The sequence below is a fragment of the Nothobranchius furzeri genome, chromosome 12, assembly GCF_043380555.1.
Source record: "Nothobranchius furzeri strain GRZ-AD chromosome 12, NfurGRZ-RIMD1, whole genome shotgun sequence".
Classification (NCBI taxonomy): Eukaryota; Metazoa; Chordata; class Actinopteri; order Cyprinodontiformes; family Nothobranchiidae; genus Nothobranchius; species Nothobranchius furzeri.
In genome coordinates, this window is record NC_091752.1 from 65,143,955 (window position 1) to 65,161,702 (window position 17,748).

Here is a 17,748-nt window from a genome sequence, read left to right on the forward strand (position 1 = left end):
TTTCGGTTAGCCATTTGTGCTAACCGCCAGTTGGAGGTACAGTGCATGCACACACGTGCCGCCATCTTGAGTGGTAAGCTCACGCAACCTCTCAGACAGCCATAGTGGTACGGTCTGCCGAGTGACATCTCTGGGTCATTACAGAAACTGTTCTGTCCTGAATGTCTGACGCTATATAGGCTAATGGTGAGCGTCGCTCTTTTGAAATTGCAAAACATTTAGCAAAAAAGAAAGACGAATCACCTACATTATATCACTTTTATGGGTTTATTTTAAAAAATCATGCATAACTCCTGAAAGAGCAAAGTTTCCATATAGTAGCTTTAAACAAATGTGTCCTTTCGTGAAATAAATGGCATTTAATTTACTAAGCAGCATGATTTTTTTTTCATTTTACAACTTAATAGAAACAAAATGGGGATTTTTGAAATATTACAACTAATCACATGATTAGTGTTTAAGGAAGAGGGGAAAAAATTCTGACTTTTCTTTCTGGATTCTGAGAAAAGGGGAACTTTTTATCCTGTGGCCTCAATTATGATTAAAATGATGGATTGTAACAGCTGTGCTTCTGAACATGTTCAGTGTTGGTGAACAAAGGAGATACAGAAACTCTTAGATTGTAGAAGTTTCATATTTGTGATTTTTTTTATCACCACATGTTCAGTCTCTAATGCTTTATAACACGGGCGACAATTTAAAAATCCTGCCATGTGAATCGGGTTTTAGGGTCAGGTAAGGATCGTCACCTGAGTCGTTCAGACGGATGGAAAAACTTCTGCTGAATGAATCAATGATCTTTTCTAGAGGGTGTTTAGCAAAAACAGGAGTGGACCCAAAACCATGCCCTGGGGTACACTGCAGAGCAAGTGAGTGTGTGTGTGAGATGTTGTCAGTAAGAGGAGTCATGTGGCCACAGAACCCACAAGGAACAAAATGTTCCTCACGAGCACCAACGTGTCCTCAAAACAAAAACGCATAAATAAAAATAATGAAATAAAATTTGTGATCTGAACAAACCTGCATGAACTAAGAATAAAAACCAAGGAGAAGAACAAACGGCCAGTGAAGACATTTTTTTTTAACCGTAATCTTTGTTTTCCTTGAGCTGAACCACAGGAACGTTTTGAGGTTTGAAGTTTCTTCTCGCCTCGGATTCTGGGTTGTTTTTCATTTGAGACATTCTCACCATTTCTTTAAACCCAACGTTGATTGGGCAAAAAAAGTGAGGGTGACAATGTTTTTTTTTAACTGTGGCGGTGGTGTGTGTATGTGTGTGTGTGTCATCTTAGAAAATCAGTTGTCATCCGGTGGTTGCTGGTCACCAGATTCTGAGGTAGAGGAACAAACAGTTCATGTGCAAAAGGTAAATTTCAGTAAGGTTGTTCATCTGGAGATGGTGTACCTTTAGATGCTCGTGCAGCAGGAGCTGGAGAAGAGAAGGATCACACAAATGAACTACTTATGACATCAGGAGTTAGGAAATATTCCAGTAGGGCCAAATTTGACTTGTGTCATGTAAATATGTTGATGAACGCTGTCTAACACGGCAAGTTCCACTCGATACATTCCACCTTCAGATTAGAGGCAATAAATTCCATTGGGTGGTTTCAGACACGCCCCTTTGGGTTTTACCTTTGGAATAAAAGCTGGAGGAATGTTTCCATGGTGGTAAATGGCCTTCATAGGGTTCTACAACCCCCCAAGGCGCTTCACAACACAACCAGTCATTTACCCATTTACCGTAATTTTCGGACTATAGAGCGCACCTCTATATAAGCCGCACCGGGCTAAAAGCCGCAGACATCTACTGAATTGAAAACGTAGTTTAACTGAACGTAACTGAACTGATCAGTATCAAACAAAACAGAAAAGTTATTGATTAGTTTATTCATCGTCCTCCTGCGCACTGAAACCACTGAAGTCATCTTCTTCAGTGTCGGAGTTGAACAGCCTCAGAAGAACTTCGTCACACACCTTTTCTGTGGCGATGTCAGTGTCGCTCTCCGTGTTGCTGTCATCCTCCCGGGGTGGAGCTGGGAAAACAATTCTCCTGGGCGCTTTCCGTAGCACTTCTTTAAAGTAAAGTAAGTAAAGTAAAACTTTATATAGCACTTTTCACATCTAAAGTCACAAAGTGCTTCACAACATACATAAAAAGGCAAAATGGGACAGGAGCACAAGGTCAGCTTACATAAAAGCTTGTCTAAATAAAAGTGTCTTCAGCTGCTTTTTAAAAGAATCAACAGAGTCGGCCACACGAAGAAACAAGGGCAGGTCGTTCCAAAGTCTGAGAGCTACAGCTTGAAAGGACAGGCCCCCTCTAGTTTTAAATCTGGTCTTGGGGACCTTCAGTAGGTTTTGACCCGAGGACCGTAGAGTGCGGCCAGAAGAGTGAGGGATTAAAAGTTCTGATAAATATTGTGGAGCTTGTCCATTAAGAGCTCTAAAAGTCAAAACTAATATTTTAAAATAAATTCTAAACTTGACCGGTAGCCAATGTAAAGAAGATAAAACTGGTGTTATGTGAACCCTTCTATTGGTTCCTGTTAAAAGCCTTGCTGCAGCGTTCTGGACCAACTGGAGACGACTGACATCTGATTTGTTAAAACAAGTAAAGATAGAATTACAATAATCTAAATGAGAAGAAATAAAAGCATGGATAATCATCTCCAAGTCCAATTCTGAAGTAAAAGCTCTCAATTTGGAAATGTTTCGCAAATGATAAAAGCAGTTTTTTACTAAATGTTTTGAGTGGCAGCTCAAAGACATGGACTGGTCAAAAAGAACACCAAGGTTTCTGAGACTGGTCTGGACTGAGGAGCTCAGGGTACCGAGGTGTTCTTTGATTAAAAGCACTTTCTGTTCAGGAGCAATGATCAGTGTTTCGGTCTTTCTTGAGTTCAACTGAAGACATTTACTGGCTAGCCAGTCTTTAATACACTCAATGCAATCAAGTAGATCAGCTAACTTGTTAAATTCTGTGTCCTTGAAAGAGCAGTACAGTTGAATGTCATCCGCATATAAACAGTAGGACACATTAGTAAAGCTTTTAATAATTTCCCCAAGAGGGCAAATATATAAAAGAAACAAAATTGGGCCAAGGACCGAGCCCTGGGGAACACCGTGAAGCAAAGATGTGACTTCAGACCTAATCTTGTTTACACATACAGAGAGTGTTCTGTTATATAAATAGGAGGAAAACCACTTCAGAACCGTACCAGAAAATCCTAAGTCACTGTGTAGTCGATGTAACAGAATTTTATGGTCAACCGTGTCAAAAGCTGAAGACAAATCCAATAAAACCAGTACAGTATATTGGCCAGAGTCTGCCGCCATCAGTACATCACTAGATAACTTTAACAGAGCTGCTTCAGTGGAATGCATCCTATGAATTGATTGGAACTTATCTAAAACATTATTAAGGTCCAGAAAAGTAGTCAGCTGCCCTGCCACCAACTTCTCCAGAACTTTAGCCAAAAAAGGAAGTTTTGAAATTGGCCTGTAGTGGCCAGGTTCAGATGGGTCCAAATTGGGCTTTTTCAAAATAGGGCTTGAAGCTGCTTGTTTGAAGTAGCTTGGAACTGACCCAGTAGAAAGCGAAATGTTAAAAAGTTTGGCGATGTGTGGGACAACAACATCCCAAACTTTCAAGAGCAGTGATGAGGGAACTACATCTAATGGGCAGAAAGAAGGCCTCATCTTTTCCAGAGCAGCTTTTATGTCCTCCACAGTAACAGGAATAAATGAGGACCACAAGCTATCAGGGGATGGAGTAATAGTAGCCCTAATGTCATCAACTTTTATTTACAAAAAAGTTTAAAAATCTGTTGCAGTCCCCAGTAGAAAATGCAGGTACCATGGAAGCTGGCGGTGAAACAATTTTACTGATTGTGTCAAACAAGAATTTAGGGTTTTTCCTGTTCATGTTCACAAGGTTAGAAAAATACGAAGATCTGGCCTGTTTAATCAACTCGTTGAGCGATGAGATCAACTCTTTTAAATGCAATCTGTGGACCTCATGTTTTGTAGATTTCCACAAACGTCCCCCCTTACGACAAGATCTCCTAACCAGCTTGATGTTTTCATTCATCCAAGGGATAGGGTTTTTAGAAAAAGATATGTGTCCCCTAACTGGGGCAACCTCGTTTAGAAGGGACAGTGACTATTAAATGAGTCAATAAAGTGATCAGCATCACTGTGACCATCAAAATGTTCTGACTCAAACAGATTGGAGAATTTTTCAGCAGCAGTTTGACTTATAATTCACCTTTGGGAAATTACTTTATGAGGTTTACTTTCTAATTTAAAGCACAGATTAAAATACACACAGTAGTGATCAGTAAAATGAACATCCACAGCCCTCAGCTCGTCTATGTTACGGCCAAAAGAAAAAACTACATCTAAGGCATGGCCATTCGAATGTGTAGAGCCAGACACATGCTGTTTAAAATGAAACGACTCAGTGAGATTCAGTAGCTCTGATGCTGTCTTGCAAGAAGGATTATCAATATGAATGTTCATATCTCCAAGGATTAAAACATTCTCAAGTTTAATAACACCGGACAAGAACTCCGAAAATTCATCTAAACACATGCGTGCCGGACCAGGAGGACGATAAACTAAAACACAGTAAAATGAGTCAGTTTTCCCAACCTTAACCATTTGCAGCTCGAAGGAGTTGTAAGAGGGTTGGTTCATAAGCCGACAGGAGAAGCAGTCCCTGTAGATAAGAGCGAGTCCGCCACCTCGCCGCTCGGCACGCGGGGTCCCAAACACAGAACAGCCAGGAGGGCACAGCTCGTTTAAAAGCATGTGATCTTGTTCCCTCTACCAAGTTTCTGTCAAACACGAGATCCAGTCGTTCTTAATTAAACATATCTCCAAGAATGAAAGTTTTATTTGCTATGGAGCGAACGTTCAGCAGGGCGATCCTTGCTGTCGTCACACACTGGGCCGCTGATGTGCTCTGGGCAGGTTGGCACCGCAATGGAGAGCAGGCGCAGTTCACACATTCCTCCTGGTTGGGGACAGCTCGGAGGATCCGCTCACGGGATGTATGGAACCGGCTACGTCGAGACGGGAAAGTCCGGTCAGAGAGCCACAATCGTGGCATCACTTGGGACAGCACTGGCGCCTCCGCGGGACCAATCATGGCGCATAGACTGGCACCAGACGGAGGCATCGCTTGCTTATTGCAAATCTGGACTCACTCCATACAGATGTTTTCCCATAATGTTTTCTTAGCCTGGACTGGATTCCAGCTCTAGATCCACGCTTCCTTCTCCGTCCACGGTGGCTTGAGGGCCGCAAGCATTCCAGTGCTGACGTGGCACAAACAAAAGTTGGAGTGAAAAATTCGGCGTACCTGCCCCAGGTAACACAAGTAATCTGCATATGCTCCTTAATGCGGAAAAGCGTGTGCCGATCATAACAGTATTGACTGACAGCTGAGACACAGTTTGTTGACAAACTTAATAAAGCAAAAACTATAATCAAACAGATCACCAACATGCGGGAAAGTGGTGACGAAGCACGCAGAGCAGAGGCCGAGCCTAATACAGGTGCCATCATGCATCCGAGTGTTCTGCTGTGTTCTGAACACCATTCCTTCATTAGACCTTCCAGCAAACATCCTTTCTGGTTGACTAAAGCCACACCTCATAAGCCGCATGGTTCAAAGCGTGGGAAAAAGTAGCGGCTTATAGTCTGGAAAATACGGTACACGCTGTGATGTAAGGCTGTGAAGCTCCGCCCTCGGGTGGTGCAGGAGGTGATGTCCGGCTCAGGCTCCTCTGCCTCAGCACCCTCGTCACCATCAAGATCAGGGGTAAAAAAAAAAAAAAAAAATATGGACACATCGGTAAAAATGTTTTTAACTTTTTTAAGGATTTTAATATGCAGACATTAGCATTGATGATTTATGACAAAAGGTCAATTTGTTTCTTTGGTAAGCCTAAATATTTTAATTAAAGAGCAAGTCACCCCCTACCAGAGTATTACTCCACTCCCACTTCCTGTTTGAAAAATGCAACAAATGCTGTTGCCCAGCAGACCGAGAGGGCAGAGCCGCTAACAAATACACACCAAGCCTCCACAATGCGGCTCTAAAATTGAGGCAAACCCGGAAATGAAATAAATTGCAGTTCCACTCTCATCCGCTAGGGGCTGGTGTCAGAAGCGAGCAAATCGTCATTGACTCCCATGTTAAAAATACCAATTTCACAGCAGAAATAAACATGTTTACAGCCTGGTACCAAAACATGTTTTTTGTTTAAATTATCTAGTTTACACTCATGACAACTCTGAGGGGGGTGAATTTTTTTCTCACTCTTCTGTTTAAGTGTATTAAAAGCCTAAAATTCTGTATAATTAATGAACATCAGACCCACGTGACCACAGAGCTATCTCCTTGGAAAGGCCTCAGTAGAGCCTCGGTCTGGCTTGGAAACTGTTCTGGGATTTTGAGTCTCTGTGTTTGTGTATTCTTGTTTGGATATTTTGTGGGACAAAATGACTTGCTGTGGCATTAATTGCACTAATAGAGCATCCAAGGAGTCACCACTTCATTTTTTTCGGTAAGTAAAATTATATTTATGTATTTTAGGTCACTGCCGAGCAGAGCTTAGATTTTAACAGGTACTGTTTAGCCATGAAATTTAAATGTAATAGGGTAAAACCCAGTGCATTTAACATAATGCTGCATTTTAGAAAATGGGTTGAAATATAACATGTTGGTGGAGCTGGGTTCCGACTATCGGCTTGTGGAGCTCTCGGGAGACCAATGTTTTCCACCCGTTTCTCCCCTCCCCGCAGCTCGGCGCATCTCTGTCTGATTGCGGCTCCTGTCTGCTGCGCGGGCTGCCGGCTTGTGGAGCTCTGGGATGGAAACCTTTCCACCCGGTTCTCCCCAGCGGCAGCTATGCGCATCTCAGATCTCAGCTGCGCTTGTCTGCTGTGCGGCTTCCGGCTTGTGGAGGTCTCGGAGACCTCTGTGTTCCACCCGGTTTAACCCAGCCGTCAGCCCGGCGTATCTCTGACTCAGAAGCTCTGGTGTTGTGTACACTTAACTCCGATTGTAGCTAGGTTGCTACCTCCGTTAGCTTAGCTCCCACTTCCGCGTTAGCTTTGGATTAGCCAGGGTTAGCTTTGGGTTAGCTTGTAGCTAGTTCGACCGGGTGTTGTCAGTTGATCTCAGCCTTACAGCCCCACCCTCAGCTCCTCCTCTCTTCCCTTTTTTGGAATTGTCTGGGCTTGACGGAACCTGTGACACGGTCAAAATGGCGGTGGTAGCCACCTCCCATTTGGCCTCAAAAACGTCATATTGGAGTCTATGGAAAGGAATTGTCCAGTATATTTATGTTGATGATACACACACACATACAGGCTCACAACGACATTGTGACATCATATGGTACCAGCTAAAGTTCTAGAGTACCTCTTAGCCAGTAGCGATGGCTGATTTAAATTCAAATGCAGTGCAGAGTTTTTACCCGACAACGGCACAACACTGAAAAATGAAGGACCAGAAGCCGACTCCCCCGGACCAGAAGCCGACTCCCCCGGACCAGAAGCCGACTCCCCCGGACCAGAAGCCGACTCCCCCAGACCAGAAGTCGACGCCCCCGGGCCAGAAGCCAACGCCCCCGGACCAGAAGTCGATGGTGGTCGACGCCCGGTCCTGTCCTGTGGTCGACACCCCTTCCAGTTCTGAAGTTGACGCCTCCTCGTGTTCTGAAGTCGACACCTCCTCGTGTTCTGAAGTCGACACCTCCTCGTGTTCTGAAGTCGACATGTCTGAAGTCGACGTGTCTGAAGTCGTCTTCTCTGAAGTCGTCGTGTCTGAAGTCGACGTGTCTGAAGTCGACTCCTCTGAAGTCGATGTGTCTGAAGTCGACGTGTCTGAAGTCGTTTCCTCTGAGGTCGACGTGTCTGAAGTCGTCTCCTCTGAAGTCGACGTGTCTGAAGTCGACGTGTCTGAAGTCGACGTCTCTTCTGAAGTCGACGTGTCTGAAGTCGTCTCCTCTGAAGTCGATGTGTCTGAAGTCGTCTCCTCTGAAGTCGATGTGTCTGAAGTCGTCTCCTCTGAAGTCGATGTGTCTGAAGTCGTCGTCTCGTCTGAAGTCGACGTGTCTGAAGCCGACGTGTCTGAAGCCGACGTGTCTGAAGCCGACGTGTCTGAAGTCGTCTCCTCTGAAGTCGACGTGTCTGAAGTCGTCTCCTCTGAAGTCGACGTGTCTGAAGTCGTCTCCTCTGAAGTCGACGTGTCTGAAGTCGACGTGTCTGAAGTTGACGAGTCTGAAGTCGACGTCTCCTCTGAAGTCGACGTCTTGTCTGAAGTCGACGTCTTGTCTGAAGTCGTCTCGTCTGAGGTCGTCTCCTCTGAAGTCGTCTCGTCTGAAGTCGTCTCGTCTGAAGTCGCCACTGAAGTCGTCTCGTCTGAAGTCGCCACTGAAGTCGTCTCGTCTGAAGTCGCCACTGAAGTTGTCTCGTCTGAAGTCGCCACTGAAGTCGTCTCGCCTGAAGTCGCCTTATCCACTCTAGAGGTTGACGCTCTCTCCACTCTAGAGGTTGACGCTCTCTCCACTCTAGAGGTCGACGCTCTCTCCACTCTAGAGGTCGATGTTCTCTCCACTCCAGAGGTCGACGCTCCCTCTGGTCCGACGTCTCCACCGTCTCCAGTTCCAATGGTGGTTCTGAAGGCCGCTCCGGTCCAGCCCATCCAAGGGACTATGTCCCCTTCCAGCCTGCAGAGACTATGTCCCCGGCCCAGCCTGCAGAGCTCCTCTGCCGCAGGCACCGGCCTCCAAGGGCCCGTTGCCTCCTCATCTGCCGCAGGCGCCGGCCCCCAAGAGCCCGTCGTCTCCTCCTCTGTCCCAGGCGCAGGCCCCCGGACTCTGCTGGTCCCTGCCGCCTCTCCATCGGTCCCTTGGTTCCTCTGGGCCCTCCCTCTGGGTCCCCCTCCTCCTGCCCTGCTCCTTGTTCCTGTGGGCGTCTGGGATCCGCCCTTTGAGGGGGGGGGGGGGGGTACTGTCACACCCTGTCCTGTTTCCCTGTTTGGTTCAGCCTTGTGTCTCGTTAATTACTCCCACCTGCCTCTCGTTTTCCCAATCACCTTAGCTCCCGGTCCTCCTGTATTTAAACCCCTTCTGTTCTGTGTCTTGTGTCGGTTCATTGTTTCTTTGTCCAGCATGCGTTCTAATAAATCAGTATAAAAAGTCCTACCTGTCTGTCTGCTTCCTCCCCGGCCTGGATCTTCACCTCTTCTCCGCTTCACCCAGCCGGCACACGTGACAAAGGAGATCCGTCACCAGTATGTGCAGGTAAAGCAGGTCTTCTATGTTCAGCACTGTAAGCTGCTTTACAGTACTTTGTAGTTTCATGCAGTACACTAGCAATTCTACAAAACATACTCTACAATGTGTTTTACCAAATGCATGCATTACTGTTTGTTACTGTACACAGGACAATTGTGAAATTGCATTTCTGTCTCTCTCTCAAGCGTGTACTGGAGCTGGAAGCCAGGGAACCACTGCACACATTCATATATGTTGATGAGGCAGGTTTCAATCTGGCCAAAGGCAGAAGGCATGGAAGGAATCGCATTGGACAGAGAGCAACCACTGAAGTCCCTGGCCAGCGCGAAGGGAATATTACCATGTGTGCAGCCCTCTCAGACAATGGCGTCCTCACCCATTCTTGGTCCATTCAATACCCAACATCTCCTGACATTTTTAGACACTCTTTACGGGGACCTAGTCCCTGAGAATGAGAGGGGTGGAGGCCAACTCAGCAAGTATGTTGTTGTCTGGGATAATGTCTGTTTTCACCACTCCCGTCTGGTCAGAGAGTGGTTTGCAGCACATGAAGGAATGCTGGTTGAATATCTCCCTCCATATTCCCCATTCCTTAATCCAATAGAGGAGTTTTTCTCTGCCTGGAGGTGGAAAGTTTATGACCGGCATCCACATGAGCAAATGGCCCTGCTAGCAGCCATGGATGCAGCATGTGACAACATCACAGCAGAGTCCTGCAGAGGATGGATTCGCCACTCCAGGAGATACTTTCCTCGCTGCATTGCGAGGGATGACATCCGTTGTGATGTAGATGAAAATATGTGGCCAGACAGACAGACAGGAACGTCTGGATGTGCCAGAATGATTTTCTGTACCTGTATGTTACAGTACTGTGCAAAACTGTATGTACTGTTACATGTACTGTATATTGTTCACATTTGTGCACAGCTCTACCAAAAGGATGAGTTTATGTTTACATGTATTCTACAGTAAACAAGTGACTGTAGCATATTTTTCTTTTGCGCAATGCTGTTGAATTACAAACACTTCTATACAGTAAAAATGTAAAACGTACGTATTCAGTGTCTCAGTTACTCCCAAAACTCCCATAACATCTACAGTAACTTTACTGCACATTTCAAATGGCGGTACAAGTAGGGCATAGCGCTGTCTTGAGCATTTTCAGGTGTCACCAAATATTCTTGCAACGGAAAACACTGAAATTATAAACTGTCATAGTGAAAGCATGACAAAGCCATTCGACTATCTTGTTCACAAAGATGGTGTCAAGACTTTTCATTTTGATGGCTCTGACAGTTTCATTGACATGAATACTTGCTTTTGAGGAATGGATTATCAATTTTGAGCATGTGACGTGCTTTTGCAGGCTATCCACTAGGTTTTGCAGTTTGCACTAATTGTTTTGAGAAATGCACTAACTGCTGTGCAAATGTTAATAGTGTTCTGAGAAACGCACGAAAGCGACTGAGAAAAACTGTATTAGATAGATGGATAGATAGATAGATAGATAGATAGATAGATAGATAGATAGATAGATATAGATATAGATATAGATATAGATAGATAGATAGATAGATAGATAGATAGATAGATAGATAGATAGATAGATAGATAGATAGATAGATAGATATAGATATATATAGATAGATAGATATAGATATATATAGATAGATAGATAGATATAGATATAGATGATAGATAGATAGATAGATAGATAGATAGATAGATAGATAGATAGATAGATAGATAGATAGATATAGATAGATAGATATAGATAGATAGATATAGATAGATAGATGATAGATAGATAGATAGATAGATAGATAGATAGATAGATAGATAGATAGATAGATAATTCATTCATTTGACAGATAAGTCAACCCTAAAGCAGCACATTGGAAATCCATCAAGCATTGACATCAGTTCTCAGCACTGTTTTTTTTTTTTTGTTCTTCCTTCTTTCCGTTACTTTTTCTCATCTTCCTTACAGCTGGGCCAGCGTGAGTTCAGGAGGACTGCAGGAATGCTACGGGAGGCTGGACTCCAGCAGGAATGAGCAGCAGCTTCCCATCTTTATTCATCCAAAAGCTCATATTTTGCTGTGATCATGCTGTTAATCTTTCCAATCAGATGTTGCGAGTGATTTAAAGCAATTAAAACTGCTAACTGGACATATCTGGGCTTCTTGCCTTCATAATTACTTCACAGGAGCACTGAGTCTGTTTTGTTTTGTCCAAATCAGGAAACAAGCATCTGTTTCCCCAGGCCATCAGAACCAGATGATACTGTTAGAGAAAACCCACAAGAAAGGAGGGATCAAGGAAACGAGGGATTTCAGTTGAACAGAGTCAGTATTTGTGTGTGAGACAGAGACATTGAGAGCTGCAGACTGGGGAATCCTCAGAAGACCGACACTGTAGCAGATTAACGAGGCGAGGATCTGTGATCGATCTGCAGAGCTGCAGGTAGGACTGGAGTCTAATACAATGTCAGCTTGATGACTTTTAAAGATTTATTGGAAACAACCTGATCCGACCGGGAGAATGTGAAGATAGTACTTTTTACTTTCCTTTTTCCTGAACTTTGGCACAGTAATCCTGCTTTTGTATAACAATCTGTTACGTGTGTGTGTGTGTGTGTGCGTGCGTGCGAGTGTGTGTGTGTGTGTGTGTGTGTGTGTGTGTGTGTGTGTGTGTATATGTACGCACATCTGTTGCTCAGAACATGAGTTCATGTAGCGGTTTGGAAAAAGAAGAAGTTATGTAATGTGCCTGGTCAGTGAAGGAGCCATGTAAAACACAATAAACAGCCAGCTGCAGTTCCTCCTGGGAAACTGAAGCTGGTTTTCATCAAAGATGACATCAGACTTGAAACAACTGCAGCTACAAAGACACAGAGCAGTCCCACAAACCAAAACTTTATGATACTACACCCAACTTTAACGTATATTTACTTCGTTTGATTAAAATGTTAAAAAGGTGCTTGCCAAATAGTTGAGCAACAAAACTTTATCTTTGTCTCCAAATCATTTTTGTGCAGAAAGTGTTTTCTATTTCTGCATGGCTTGGGGTTGTACGATTTGTTAACAAGTAGTGTGAATGACTCTCGACTGTTACCATGAAGTTTAAGCCATGTTGTGTTTACTGAGAAATATTAGCAGCCGCTGCTGTATTGAATCAAAAATTTAATAAGCTTTAGACCAACATCAAACAAATGCTTTTAGGTCCATCAGGACCATGAGATGTTTGTGAAATAAAATGTAAAATAAAAGTCAACATTACCATCTGCAATTCCTTTTTCTTGCTGAGCAAAAATATGTAATGGTGTGGTGGAGTTGGGTATGTCTGTAATTGTATGGTTGGAATTGTATTGTTTGGTATGGGATGGTATGGTATGGTATGGTGTGTTGTAGTATGATATAATATGGTATGGTATAGCATGGTATTGTATATTATTATTATGGTGTGGTGTGATGCGGTATGGTATGGTATGGTATGGCATGATATGGTATGGTATGGTATGTTGTAGTATGATATAATATGATATGGTATAGCATGGTATTATATATTATTATTATGGTGTGGTGTGATGTGGTATGGTATGGTATGGTATGGTGTGGTATGGTATGGTGTGGTATGGTATGGCATGATATGGTATAGCATGGTATTATATATTATTAATATGGTGTGGTGTGATATAGTATGGTATGGTATGGTGTGGTGTGGTATGGTATGGTGTGGTATGGTATGGTATGATATGGTATAGCATGGTATTATATATTATTAATATGGTGTGGTGTGATATAGTATGGTATGGTATGGTGTGGTGTGGTATGGTATGGTATGGTATGGTATGGTATGTTGTAGTATGATATAATATGGTATGGTATAGCATGGTATTATATATTATTAATATGGTGTGGTGTGATATAGTATGGTATGGTATGGTGTGGTGTGGTATGGTATGTTGTAGTATGATATAATATGGTATGGTATAGCATGGTATTGTATATTATTATTATGGTATGGTGTGGTATGGTATGGTGTGGTATGGTATGGTATGGTATGGTATGGTGTGGTATGGTGTGGTATGGTATGGTATGGTATGGTATGGTATGGTATGGTATGGTATGGTATGGTATGGTATGGTATGGGATGGTATGGTATGTTGTAGTATGATATAATATGGTATAGCATGGTATTGTATATTATTATTATGGTATGGTGTGGTATGGTATGGTGTGGTATGGTATGGTATGGTATGGTATGGTATGGTATGGTATGTATGGTATGTATGGTATGGCATGATATGCTATAGCTTGGTATTATATATTATTAATATGGTATGGTGTGATATAGTATGGTATGGTATGGTGTGGTGTGGTATGGTATGGTATGATATGGTATGGTATAGCATGGTATTATATATTATTAATAGGGTGTGGTGTGATTTAGTATGGTGTGGTATGGTATGATATGGTATGGTATAGCATGGTATTATAAATTATTATTATGGTATGGTGTGGTATGGTATGGTATGGTATGGTATGGTATGGTATGGTATGGCATGATATGCTATAGCATGGTATTATATATTATTAATATGGTGTGGTGTGATATAGTATGGTGTGGTATGGTATGGTATGGTATGGTATGGCATGATATGCTATAGCATGGTATTATATATTATTAATAGGGTGTGGTGTGATTTAGTATGGTGTGGTATGGTATGATATGGTATGGTATAGCATGGTATTATATATTATTATTATGGTATGGTGTGGTATGGTATGGTATGGTATGGTATGGTATGGTATGGTATGGCATGATATGCTATAGCATGGTATTATATATTATTAATATGGTGTGGTGTGATATAGTATGGTATGGTATGGTATGGTGTGGTGTGGTATGGTATGGTATGATATGGTATGGTATAGCATGGTATTATATATTATTAATATGGTGTGGTGTGATTTAGTATGGTGTGGTATGGTATGATATGGTATGGTATAGCATGGTATTATATATTATTATTATGGTATGGTGTTGTAGAGTAGGGTATGGTGTGGTGTGGGTAGAATAACAACAGGACAAGGAACACAGAGATATATGCGTTTTACCATCAGGAATTAACCAAACCGTACATTTCTAAAACCTTTACACTGTTCTGATGTACATCTTTTCCATGATTTCAGGAACAATCATGTTGGATGTCCTCATCCTGCTCCTGTCCCTCTCCTCCACTGTGGTTCTAGTACCTCCTCCCAGCATCACCCCTGCACCCTGCAGACAATGTTGTGACCACCTGGGGGCAGAGGAGAGCAGCAGAGACCAGGCAGAGCTCAGCTATGTCCCAGAGGTCCGCACCTACATCAATATGACCATTCTGAAAGGTAAATAATGTAACACAACACACACACTGTCATTCGACAATTGAAATTTTGCAATACACATTTTAATACTTCACATCTTTAGCCTTAAAGAGTTCAAACAAATGTTTTTTATCTTTGTATGTCCTATTTTGTAGTGACACGAAACAAATGTTCTCTCTCAGGTGACAAAGGAGATCGTGGGGACAGAGGGACTCCAGGTAAAGCTGGAATAGAAGGTCCTCCGGGGTCCCAGGGCCCCATGGGGTCAAAGGGCAGTAAGGGTCAAGCAGGTCTCCCAGGAGACCCCTGTAAAGTCCAACACTCTGCCTTCTCTGTGGCCCGTCGTAAATCCCTCCACAGCAGCGAAGCCTACCAGGCGCTGATTTTCGACACCGTCTTCGTCAATCTGGGCGACCACTTCAACATGTTTGAGGGTCGGTTCTTCTGCCGGATCCCAGGGGTCTACTTCTTCAACGTCAACATTCACACGTGGAACTTCAAGGAAACGTACCTCCACATCATGCAGAACGACAGTGAGCGGGCCATTGTGTACGCCCAGCCCAGCGATCGCTCCATTATGCAGAGTCAGAGCCTGATGCTGGAGCTGCATCTGGACGACCAGGTGTGGATCCGCTTGTACAAGAGGGAGAGGGAGAACGCCATTTACAGCGACGACGTGGATGTCTACATCACCTTCAATGGATACCTCATCAAACCCTCAGAGGAATAAGGAGGAAATCACCACACAATTAGCCTTTGTTTCTAACAGAAGTTAAAACCATTCCCTGAGGTCTTATGAACAGCTGCCTCTTTACTCAACAATTAAGACACTTTTTAAATTTTTATGGTGCTTTTTCATAAAACATTTACAACCATTAGCTTTCTGAACCTCTACATTAAGTTGTTGCAGACCTTCAAGTAAAACCTGATTCATACTTCTCCATCTGCATCGGTGCGGAGACACGCAACACCATTATGCGTCGGCGCAAGGGCTCTCCGATGGGCTCACAGAGGGGGTGTTTCTCAATTTCAAGGCGCCTTGCCTTGCGAGGCGATGTCTTGCGAGGCCAGGCGCCTTGCTTTCAAGGACACTGTCCTTCCTTGGTCAAAGAAAACGGTTAAATGGAACAGACTTAAATAGTGGGACCGTGGCTTCCACGGCGGTCACCTAACGTCACGTGACACGGACACGGGAGATAACATTATATTTTATATGTAATAGTTTCAATATATAATGAGCCTTTTACTTTTTAAATTGTGATTATATTTATTAAATTAAAAATATAAGCGAGTTACTACCCGCTAGCCACCGAAGCTGCAACTACTAAGCAACTAACCAGATAACTTCTTTGGATCTAAAAAAAACATTTTAAATTAGTTGACTTAAACTTGAACTTCGCCCCCGAAGTAGCTGCTGGCTTCTGATCTGCCGTCTTTTTGAAAATACCGCAGTGTATTCTGGGTAATTTTTGACCAAGGCTAGGCTACAAGACACCTCCCGTGTATCCTTGCTGAGCTAGCTAAATGGCTAACAAACGGAGAACACACGCCTCGGTAGAACATTAACATTGGAATGCGTCTTGGCAGCTCCCGATGATGTATCTCCTAGGCAACCAGGGTGGAGCCAAGACATCAAGGCAAGGTTCCTTGGCATTGAGAAACACCCAGGGTGACGGAGGCTGCCAGCTTGTGATTGGTCAGGACGCTGCTTCCTGTATATTCGTCACCAGTACCGCTGTAGCTCTGTTAAAGAGTAAACTGATATTTAGCGCCAGACCCCGAACAGATTGCTGCAGATTGTGCAGCTTTAATCCTGCTCTCGAGGAGTACAGACCCTTCCCTCTTTTGCTCCCTTATCTTTTTTTTCTCCCAAGGCTCTTTGTCCTGTTTGCCCACAGAGCGCTTCTCTGCATTTCTTCTGAAAAACTATTTTTTTTACTAACCATGGATTTGATAAACTGGTCATTCAATGCGATCGATAAGATTTTTTCAACAATGAAAACGGAGCAGGGGGCTCCCACATGTCCACAGGGGGCGCATCCGGTGGGATATATTTTGGATTCCTGGAAGGAGTGGAAGATCATATGCCTCTCCCAGCTGTCCATTGAGGACATCGGAGATGTGTGGATATTTGGTCGGATGATCACTGGATTTCTCCTGATTGGAGTGGGAGGATATCTGGTTTTCTGGAAATTTGGGAAGATGGGAGCAATTGGAGGGCAACCCGCACCCACGGAAAGCACCGTCCTTGTGAAGACTTCTCAGACTGGGACGTTACTCGAGGTGAATCGTAAGCTGGACAATGTTCTAGCTGCGATACCGGTATTAGTGCGCAAAATGGATGTCATCTCGGAGAGAGTCACCGGATGGTATGGACAGGTTTAAAAACCCAAAATTGGCTTCACTGAAGGACTGGAATGATCAGTTTAAAGACTGAAGGCAAAGAGGAAAATTATCTCAGCCTGACCCAAACAAATTCTTGTTATCTGAATCTGACGCCCTGGTAGCCTTGAGCTGCAAGCAACTAAAACCCCCAAGAAGGAATGCAGACAGATGCTGTGAAAAACCCGACCCACCCCCTCCGCCTTCGGATTGGTGGACTTCAGCCTGGCGAGGTCATCAGCTGGAGGAGTCAATGTGCTCTTCGCTTCTCCCAAGATCTCCCTCCCACCTTTGACAGTACAGTAGATGAGCGCCTTCGATGGCTACTCTTGCTGGCATGGACGTAATTTTCACTTTAGAAGTGGGGGGGACACGGAGTGGGGTGGGGTGTGTGTGTGTGAATCTTTACAGTATGCTCTAATGGGAAACAGGCTTCAACACAAACAATTGTTTTCCGCTTGGTCCTAGAGCTCAACCAGTGTCAATTTAATATAGCGTAATATTGTTTTTGGATGGTAAAAAAAGCAGGGGTCAAAACTTGACTTTGGAAAAAGTGGGGGGGACATGTCCCCCCTGTCCCCCCCCAAAATTACGTCCATGCTTGCTGGAGGAAACAGGATCCCAGCCCCCCCCTTCCTATTGGAGTCTCATGTTGTGTTCTGATTCTGATTCTGA

General features: G+C 43.7%; 1 protein-coding gene across 1 annotated transcript; it reads left to right on the forward strand.

Moving 5' to 3' along the window:
• The first annotated feature begins 11,628 nt into the window (after positions 1 to 11,628).
• c1qtnf6a (C1q and TNF related 6a) lies at positions 11,629 to 15,642 on the forward strand. Its single transcript, XM_015945410.3, has 3 exons — positions 11,629 to 11,782; positions 14,515 to 14,712; positions 14,874 to 15,642. Exons 2-3 carry the CDS (start codon positions 14,523 to 14,525, stop codon positions 15,419 to 15,421), a joined length of 738 nt encoding a protein of 245 aa, XP_015800896.1. The 5' UTR covers positions 11,629 to 11,782; positions 14,515 to 14,522; the 3' UTR covers positions 15,422 to 15,642.
• Positions 15,643 to 17,748: the final 2,106 nt, after the last annotated feature.